This window comes from Nestor notabilis, unplaced genomic scaffold (genome assembly GCF_000696875.1).
Source record: "Nestor notabilis isolate BGI_N333 unplaced genomic scaffold, ASM69687v1 scaffold5137, whole genome shotgun sequence".
NCBI classification, from domain to species: domain Eukaryota; kingdom Metazoa; phylum Chordata; class Aves; order Psittaciformes; family Psittacidae; genus Nestor; species Nestor notabilis.
Window position 1 is genome coordinate 14,964 of NW_009937680.1, and position 10,049 is coordinate 25,012.

General features: G+C 41.1%; 1 protein-coding gene across 2 annotated transcripts in view; it reads right to left on the minus strand.

The window, feature by feature from the left end:
* Positions 1-3,548: 3,548 nt before the first annotated feature.
* Positions 3,549-10,049, minus strand: part of RALA (v-ral simian leukemia viral oncogene homolog A (ras related)) — a 9,191-nt gene continuing 2,690 nt past the window's right edge. Inside the window, exons 3-4 of one of the 2 annotated variants that reach the window (XM_010018936.1) lie at positions 8,104-8,278; positions 3,549-3,732 (exon numbers count right to left, since the gene is read on the minus strand). In XM_010018936.1, the coding sequence (XP_010017238.1) occupies positions 3,610-3,732; positions 8,104-8,278 (298 nt within the window). In that variant the 3' untranslated portion in view covers positions 3,549-3,609. Of the gene's footprint in view, positions 3,733-7,934; positions 8,279-10,049 lie in introns of those variants that run through there. The other variant, XM_010018935.1, reaches the window with a different exon arrangement.

Sequence of the window (10,049 nt, forward strand, 5' to 3'; positions counted from 1 at the left end):
ATGCTCACAGCACGAGCACAGGAGGCAGCATTAGCAACATCAGTGGCTCCCAGGCTGTAATCCTACTTGAGGCTTTACATCTGAGGAGGCTGCTTACCTTTAGCACACAGTTTTAGGTTGGAAACTGTCCTTCCCGCCCTTCCTGCAGAACTACAGTTCACCATTGCAGGTCTGAGATGCCACCGACTCGACTTCTACTTCCACTTGCCTTCGCCTTCCCCTCCTCTTCTCTGCTCGCCTCAATTTGTGTTATACTATTCACCTCCCAGAGGCTTTCCCCATCCCTCCCAGGTGTAATGTAAGTTGTTCCAGCAGTGATCTTTGGTTCACATGCAGGATCATGGCCACATATCCAGTGTAAGAGAGCCACCCGCTTTGCTGTGTAAATATTACAGAGTGCAATATGAATCAAGAGAATGGTGGGGGCAAACTGATTTTCCCAACAACTTAAACTTGGGTATTTTGCCATTTTGTACAGAAGAAAGGGGGATGTGTGTGTGTGGAGGTAAGGGGAGGGTGCAGGGGGGAGGGGGCAGTGGACAACGACCAAATCCAGCCCCAGTACACAGAAACCAAATTACAGCTTCTGACTGTTCTCCCAGAATGGACTGCACCAGGGAGATGGTTGGTTAGATCCAGGCGGGATGTCTTTGAAAATGAGCAGAGCCTTGGCATAGCTCCATTCCTGGGTACACCACAAGGGGGCGTGTCTCAGCATCTCCTGATCAACCAGAACTGTTCCAGTGTGGCCAATGTATTTGGACCCAAGATAAGCTTACACTCCAGCAATAGCGACACTAGCACCCTCCCTGCCGTTCAGTTTTATTAACAAGCTCAAGCTCCCACCAAAATATGCAAGGAGAGGTTTGTTTCACAAGTCACGTCTTAAAAACAGGCCCAAACACTTATTTAAGCTGAAATCACAGCCAAAATTTGGCAAGAGCAAGTCTGGAAAGAAAAACAATTTACACATGACTATACATCCACATGGCTGGAAGAGCCGACGTGTCTCACAGTAATGGGAGACAGTTTAGACATTAAGGTGCACCATTAGTTTTCCCCCATTTCAATTCTCAGTTGCTGTAGGCTCAGTTTTACCTTCTGGTCCAGGTCTGGTGCAGCTGACTGCATTTTGCACTGGACTGTCACCCTGTAGAGGACATCTACCCACCAGATGAACCACAGAATCATTGCAAAGCTTCCTGTCCCAAAAAGGAAGGCAAGATTTTTCAGTAAACCCTTTTCACATACAAATAGATGAACATTCGGTTCCTGTGGATGAATAGAGCCAGCACGAGGCTGAGACATGGAGCGTGTTTTATTGCATGACGGTTGCCAGAGGGGTCATTCTGTGCGCTACTCTGCTTTATTGTATGACGATTGCCAGAGGGGTCATTCTGTGCGCTACTCTGATGTGAACAGGGTCCCTATGAATGCACTACCTTGTGATCCCAAAGGTGACTGTTGTTAAGCAACTCTGTGCTCATCAGGAGGCCACAGAAACTGCCAAAGAGACCACAGATTTCTTAACCAGCATTTTCAAAAGTCAACTGAGGTTTTAAAGCTACAAATATACTTATGGAAAAATACTTCTGGTACAAGCTTACCTCCATTTGTTTTTGGCTTTTTATCAGACTAATTAGGTCTGATCTAATCCACAGTTTTGTTCACACACTCATAAAAAAGGCTTCTGGAATACTTGGGTTGAACTGCTTGACAAATGGCATCAGCTACAGCAAAGTTTATCAGGAACACAGCAATTCACACTGCACAAGTATTTAAAAAAAAATGGAAGTTTATTCATCTTTCAATGGCTCAAATAGCAAATAAAAGGACAGGACAAGGCATCAGCCAAGACAAGTTTCATGTGTCCAGTGGCTTCATAACACCTCAGTTCCCAGAACACAGGTTCCAAAGCAAAGTTAGTGGTTAGACTCCCTGGCTAAATAGACCCAAATGAGTACACAGTAAGATGAAGACTGGCTTATTTGCCAGTTAAATGAGTAACTTCAGTTCTGCACTTGGCAGTCTACTAAATGCACATACAAAATTCCTATTGATAAATATTTAACATGACAAATATAACTTCTACGGCTTGAGTCCCTAAAATGTCTGTTAGCATGGAAGTTAAATATTCGTTACCTAGTTTGCTTGAGCACATTTTTAACTGTCAGTTATAGGCTTACACATGTATAAAAAGTGTAACAGTTTATGGAATTGGTCTAGCCTGTCTTACCCCAGAGGAGCCCAAAACCCTCAAACATTCTGGTATAGTTTTAGTTAAGATGCAGCATCCTAGCTATGTGCTAGTATTCTTGCTGTTCTGAAGCAACTGAGGCAGTATGTTTTGTTTGGGGATTTTGGATGCTCATGGTAAATGTTTCTGTATTGCAAAGCATGTTTGATTGTTTAATATCAACATTAACTAGAAAAAGTAGCTACAGTGTTCCCCATTTGAAAATCAACATAAACAAGACTAAACAGTACAAAACCTGCAAAGAGCTTCAGCGATAACACACCATGTTCCCACAGCAGAGTATCAGGAACACAAAAGAAATGAACTGATGACACCAGAATTTCCCAGACAACATCTTAACTCAAAACACAGTAGCACTACTGAATCAGCTCCACTCCACCCAGCTCCAGGGAGTTAAAACCCAAGGAACATCTAGACAAAAAAGCTACTCGCAAAAGGGAAGTTTCAAGGTATCAGCACATTAAGTTTCAAACAACCATTCCAGGCTTAGATGTGCCATAGGCTCATGACTTCAGTCTTCTATGTATTCTGAGCTCTTAGTTTTAAGATACCATATTGTTTACCAGGTTCCAGATGACAGAATATGCTCTGTATTATTCACAATACCAGAGTATGGCACACATGGAAAGAACAGACACTGCTCGCAGGCAGCTAGTTAGCAGAATCATTCATGGAACTGTTCTCTGGAGAGGTCAGTCTCACACTGGTGCGCAGGGACGGTCTCCATGCAACAGAGTTGAAAATACACCCTTGATTAAGCAACCTGCTATGCTTAGGTTTTGAAATTAAGGCATATTCAAATGTTTCAATGTGAAAGATTACATCACTCTTGTAGGTTAATCAGGTAATGCAGAACCACATTTAATTTTCCCCAACAGAACTGTTTGCATATCCATTATTCTTTCCTAATTTGCATCAGTCCACGACAAAACAACTGCACATCGCTTCAGTAGGGACCATGTTCACAATTGTAATTTTCAAGGCAACAAAAGACAAGATGAATTGACAATTACCAGTGATAAAAAAGTATGCTTTACAAGAACCCACAAAGTAATACTCCCCACTCTGTTCTCTATTAAAGAAAGACCGCCTATGCAACACTACATTCAGAAGAAATGTGAGAAGGTAGGCAATTCTGAAATGGACTGAACTTTGCTTCTCTGGAAGCCACATCATTTTTTTGTTTTTCAGTGAATTTGACTTTCAGTGCAGCTCCAATTCATGCTTTTAGTGGTACATTACAATTTCCAACATGTTAGAGAAATTTCAGTCACTTGAGCCTTCAATGGCATGCTTATAAATTATGTGTTTTATTAGTATGGTAAGGGTAGGAAAGGAATTCAGGGTTTTGATTATAAAATGCAACATCTTTCTCTGATCCTCTTAGCTAGGCTTTTTCTTTTCTTCTTTCCATTCTTTTCTTTGCTGTCTTCCATTTTTCTGGCTCTGATTTCTCTCATTAAATCAAAAAACACCTAAAAAAGATATAAAAGCAAAAATAGTCACAAGACATACGAATTAATTTAAGCTGTTGCTGATGATATCCATTTCAGTTGTTTAGAATAAAGTCAATTACATGTCATTAGTTTAAGCAAACAAAGCAAAACTAATCCAACAAATCTTTCCCTGGCTTCGAAGGCCAAACTGATCTGATGCAGTCCTGCTTCTTTCATGGCACCATAATGTTCCCCATTTCCCGATATTTGCTTATGAATCCTGGCAGACCATTTTCCACAAGGATTGAAGCAAGAGTCTCACCACCAGCCAAGATTTTTTTACATGTATTATCTACATCCTACTGAGGAGACTCAGGGAAATCACTTTATGTTTCAAGCTTTTTCAGCTGTAAAGTGCAACACATAGAGTGCAGAAGTAGCTAGCATACACTGAGCATTTCACAGCCAGTGTGTCCCATGATGCAAGTCTAAACACAAAGTGACTTGGGAAAGAAGAAAAATCAGCATTTCCTTCAAAGCAGAGTTATTAATCAGACAAGTACATAAACAATTTTTTAGGTCAGGTAATCCCAAAGTACATGTGAACTTAGTTTTCATCAAGTGGTTTAATAGGAAACAAAAAAGTTGGAGCTACACCAAAGACTACTGTCAGTTAAAGCTTTATGACTAGATTACTTAGAGCTTTTTTAGTCATTTGAAATGCAGATCGTACCTTGACTTGCAGGAGGCTACAGCCAATTATCATTTCATCTTTGTAAATTTATTGAGGGAAGTCAGCTGAGCAATTTATGAGACTTCTTCCTCTCAGGAGATATTCCCTAGATCTATGTCAGGGGGATCTGATCATGACCTTCCCGTGAAACATGGGCAGTAGCACGGGCTGAAATGCTCCTCTACAGAACTTAGTATGTTTTTATTTGCAACGACACTCATCTAATATTGACTGCAGCAAAAGCATCAACCTTCATTACATGGAATCCAAAGAAAGGTAGTGTAACTAAATATTTTTGTCAAGAACTAAGATTACCTTTGGGTTCCTAAACGAGCACCGAGTTACTTGCTAGTACTTAAATCTGTGCTAACACTAAGAGGTAACTGTCAATTTGCTTAAGCACTGATACTGTATTTAACTGTCTGGTGTACACAGCCTTCTAAGATGATGCTTAGCAGGTCACCTTTATCAAAGTGAGTGGAAGCCAACCACGATTTCTCCAGCTGAGCACAGCCACTATTCTGGAATTCAGAGAAGCCACATTTCTCCTAGAATAGTAACTTCAGTTCATGTAGCAAACCCCATAGCTTCAGATGCTGCAAGTAACTAAGAATACCTGGTATTTTCTAGTGCCAACAAAGCCTCCCACACTACAGCATGTCAAAACCTCATGTACAGTGTGTTATTTATAGCATGTCAAATTCTGTATGATACGTGCCTATCAGGGTCCATAACGCCACCAGCTCCAAAAATAAACCTGGAGCTTTGTAGTAGCTTACCATGTGTGTGCAAGAGTTAATGATTAGAGAGTTATTAAAAACATATATATACACACACACAGGTCTTTTATCCCAGCTGCTACGTGACAGCAAAGTGGATTTCCAAGAGTGGGGAATTTCTACGTGAGTGTAATAGATGGATGTGAACTGCAATCATGCACCAAAACTAAAAGATGTAATATTTTTATAACAACAAAAAAAAAACCCAACGAGACTCAGTTCTGATGCATTTAACTGACTTAATTTTCTCTACAGAACAGCATGAAGATCTTGCCCCTGTCTTCAGGAAGACAACTTGAGAGTAGACAAGAGTCAAGCTGAAGCTGTTGCAGAAGAGAACCCCCTACAGCTCTCATGCTGCAACTGACAGCTCGTATGTAAGGGTTTACAGGAGAGAACTTGTCACTGTGTGATCAAGTCTGTCACTGGCTCTGAAAGGAAACTTAGCACCTTAAACTAAACTACTTAGTTCTTGTGCAACACATCTCCATCCCCTGCCCTTGTCTCCCCTTCTGCCCTTGTATCCTCCTTCTGCAGTTCTTGTCATTCCTCTCGTTGCTGCCCATGGCCCTCGAAGCTGCCCACCGCCCTCAAAGCCTCCTGCTGCCATCGAAGCCGTCTGCTTCCTCCATTTTCCTTTCCTGATGCACTCTTCAGATCAGCTTTAAAAACCATCCCTTGCAGCCTGGCAAAGGCAAGTCACGGCTACACAAAGCAGCAACAGGAAGACAGGCCTGTCTCCTGAAGACTTAGAGCCTGAAGGATTAGGATCAGGACCAGCCACACAAAAGAAGAAGAAGGTGTGTGGTACCATGGGCTGTGGCCCAAAGCACACCACCTACCAATGACAAGCATGCGTTTGAAAAGTGGCAGCTGCTGATGGGCAGCAAGGCTGGAGCCTTGCAAGCAAAAACTGAAATCCACATGGAAATAAACAGGCATTGCTCGTGAACACCCACACTCCAGGTGCCTTATCCATGGATGTGGATATCCATCTTTTACAGAGTTCTTCAGGAGTCAGTGAAAAATATCCATGTTGCACTGCAGATGTCCATAACGCTACGAAACCAGGAGCAGGGGCACACCGTGGTTGTCATCTGCTCTGTTTCTCAAATGGCAAAAAAGACTTCTCATCTAACAGGGGCAGCCAAATTCTCCACACTTCCTTTATGTTAGATACAGCCTCTGTCTGTCACAAGCAGCTAAGGGTGTCTAGCACCTGCCTCCTCAAGTAAGTCTTGACTCCCAGAAGTTACAAACACCCACAGCAAACTGCACCCATAGATATGGTACATTATTTTTAACTGCTCTTTTGACACTTCCTGAGGCTATTTCAGTAGGCATTTTGGCAGTTATCAGATAAAACAAAAGAATCACTGGTTTAGGCTCATTCTTTAGAGATGACTAATATTTAACACATTAGTCTGGCAGCATTTCAGCCAACAGGTCTCCTGTTTTGTTGCACTAAAAACACCCAATCTCATTTTTCTTCACAAAACAAGCAAAAAGCAGAAATAACAACAGAAGCATACCAACTGTGCTGAGCTCAGCTGAAGGCAAACACCAATTCATTACTTTCAGGACTGCAGTCCTGAAAGTGTCTAAAATACAACACTCAACTGCTAGTTACCATCATGCCTCCACTCTTAGCCAGGACGTCCATGAGGCACAAGCTCCATCTTACCAGAAGATCCCTTCTTCATGCCTGGGATACTGACAACCAACAAGCCATCACAGTATCAATCAAGCACAAGAAGGTGGTAAATGGACAACTTGCGACCTTCTCCACTCCTAAGAAGTACGGGGAGAATAAATACCTCTGCGTTACCTTGAATCCCAGCTCCTCCTCCAGAGCTTCAGCAGAAAGAGAGCGCAGGGCAGCTCTCATGGCTTCTGTGGTGTGGGATTGAGGCTCCTCCCAAGCTGCCTCCAGCCTCTTTTTACTCCATGCTCACAGCACAAGCACAGGAGGCAGCATTAGCAACATCAGAGGCTCACAGGCTGTAATCATTTACTGCCCACCCCCTTGCAGGGAGGAATGAGAGTGAGCTCTGTAAAGAGGAAGGCAGAGGAGTGGAGAAAACGCAGGTCCAACACTACTGCAGGTGCTGCCTCAGTAACTGACAGCTCATACCTAAGGACTTACATCTGAGAATTTTCCAGTGTGTGATCAAGTCTGTCACTAGCTCTGAAGGAAGGGTTGGCATATGCTGAACTAAACTACTTATTTCTTTTGCCACGCATCTGTTACTCTTGCAATCTACAAGGCTGAGAGTTATTCTGAATTCTGTACTCCAGAAAGCCTTGCTTTTTTGGGTTACAGCTGAAATACTTTCAACTAATCAATAATTTATCTTCTTGGAGAAGAAGATTCTGTCTCTTATCTCATGACCTCTGAACCAGGTTTTATCCCTGGAAACTCATGATGTTCTTCTAGGCTGTTCAAAGCTTGAAAGGGTTTACCCATTCTGCATCAAAGGAACATGAGTGTAGAGAGGGCTCCAATTGCCCCCTTCCCTGCTTTTGTAAGCTGTTTTATCCTGGCTGAGGATCAGACAGCATTCGTCACTTTTCAGAAGCAGATTGTCTTCTAGATATAGAAAACGCAGTAAGAAGTCTAGGACAAAATAGCTGCCTCTAGAAATTTATAATAAAATGAAGTCTTGTTTAATGACTCAATGGGATAAACTTGTTCTAACATTTTCACTGTCCTACATGAAGTCACCCAGTCATGCACTCCTCACAAGCTAAGGGAGAAAAGCATTTGATTCAAATTTCACAAAAGTAATTGCTAAAATAATGAACATAATAATGAAATAATAAAGTATGACCCACAGAAAAGAGATACCAAGTAAAAACTGGTGAGGAGATTCTTTGTATTAAGAGGCCAGTTATTACCTTGTCAACATTAGCTCGTGTTTTTGCAGAAGTTTCCACATAGTTAACATTCCACTGATCAGCTCTGGTTTTTGCTTCCTCTACAGAAACTTGTCTTTTATCTTCCAAATCTGATTTGTTACCAACTAGCAAAAAAGGAACATTCTCATCTTCTTTTACTCTTAAGATCTGCTCCCTGGAGAGAAAAAAAAAAAAAGGGAAAAAGAAAATTAAGCTTTCCATGAAGTACTATTCTTAGAACACAAAAAGAACTCAGACTAAATACTCTTCCATCTTACAGTGAAAACCCACTTATTCCTTTTATGAAGCTTACATAACAGTAAAATCTTAAACCTCATTATGACATTATACAGAATGAAGATAGAGACAGACAACTAGTCCTCTAGGAAGGAAGGAGATGAGTCAGTAAGAAACTAAAAGAGTAGAACAAGACTGGTTTAGGTGAGAATTTATATTAAGAAGTCATTCCTTTTAATAAAGGTGTTTCTGGAGAGCATTTACCGTTGTCTTTATATTACTATTTGTGACTGCCATTTTTAAGCTACTCAAACTTCAGGTTCACACTTCATTTTTTTCCTAATAAAAATACATGTGCCATTTTTAATGCTGATAAAATGCTTTATAGCATACACCAAGAGAATAATCTCTTCCTTTCTGGAATCTTTTGCAAGTCAGTTACACTCAGTCTCTGCAGAGCCCTTCATTCAGTTACAAACCAGTGTACAGATACGAGTTGTACATGCATCAGATTTTTAAGGACAGACCCTTCTAGTGTGTGAACTTCTAGGATGAAGGGTTTAAAGTTGTAAATAAAACCCTGTACTACAAATGGTTTGGTACCTAAGTCTTCAACACTTAAAAAAAAATAACAAAAGTTTTATTCTAAATGGAAATGCATTAAAAAATACCAGGAATAACAGTTTTCCCAGAAGAGGCACATTCCCTATGATGTCTCAGAAAGCAGTACAAAGTTAGTAATGAGATGTAGCCCTTTATTGTGGAGCAATTTCTGAAGGCTCAACAAAAACACAGGGAAACAAATTCCTTTGTTGGCTGAGGTAAAATCGGTTGCCAAATTTAAAGTTGAATGGAGAGAAGCTGAAGAGAGCTCATTAACTGATATCCTAAAGGGCCTTGATTTTGCATACAGCAGGATCCTACTTCTGTTATCAAAAGGTCTGAGCAACAGGCAGTCATGTGGAAGAAGTTACTACTTGCTGAGAAACTGCAGATAGCCCGGGATTAGGTTTTTTAAACCAAAAAATATGTATTTGAGGTATCTTGTAACACCACATTCAACTCCGAGGTGTAGTTAAAGCAACATTCCTCCTCTCTCCCACAAATACGCGCACAAATGTTTTAACAGGGTCCTGCAGCTATCCAGAAGTAGTTTGAATAGACAGTAGGTTAGGAAGGGGGGCCAGAGAGAGGAGAGAAGAAAACTCTGTGCATTGCTGCATTATCTGTGTAAATAAGACTTCTGCTAAAAACTGGTTGCTTTCAACACTAATTGTTCAGGTGATGCCAAACAATTTCACCACCAAGAAAGTTAATTTGACAGCAATCCAGATGGCAATATCCTCCTTTGAGCCCTCTCTGAAGACTGATGTCTACTAAACAAGAAATGTTTAGACCTTGAGTAGCAGTAAACAGCTCTGGTGCTGGGGTCTGCCATTCCAACAAGAATTCTATAGAAACAAACATCCAAACTGTTCTTGTCACTCTCATATCTGTCTCTTAAGCAGTATTCCCTCATGCTGCTCAAGAATGCCAAAGGTATTTTAACTGTACCTTCAAGAGATACAGGTTACTTGGACACAGAGCAGAAGGAATACATTTTAGCACTTGAGCGTCTACAGTTTCAAAGGCAACTTGAAAGGCGCTTTCAGATTTGGACTGGAGAGAGTCTTAATCTCTTCACTGAAGGGATTTTATTTCCATTCCTG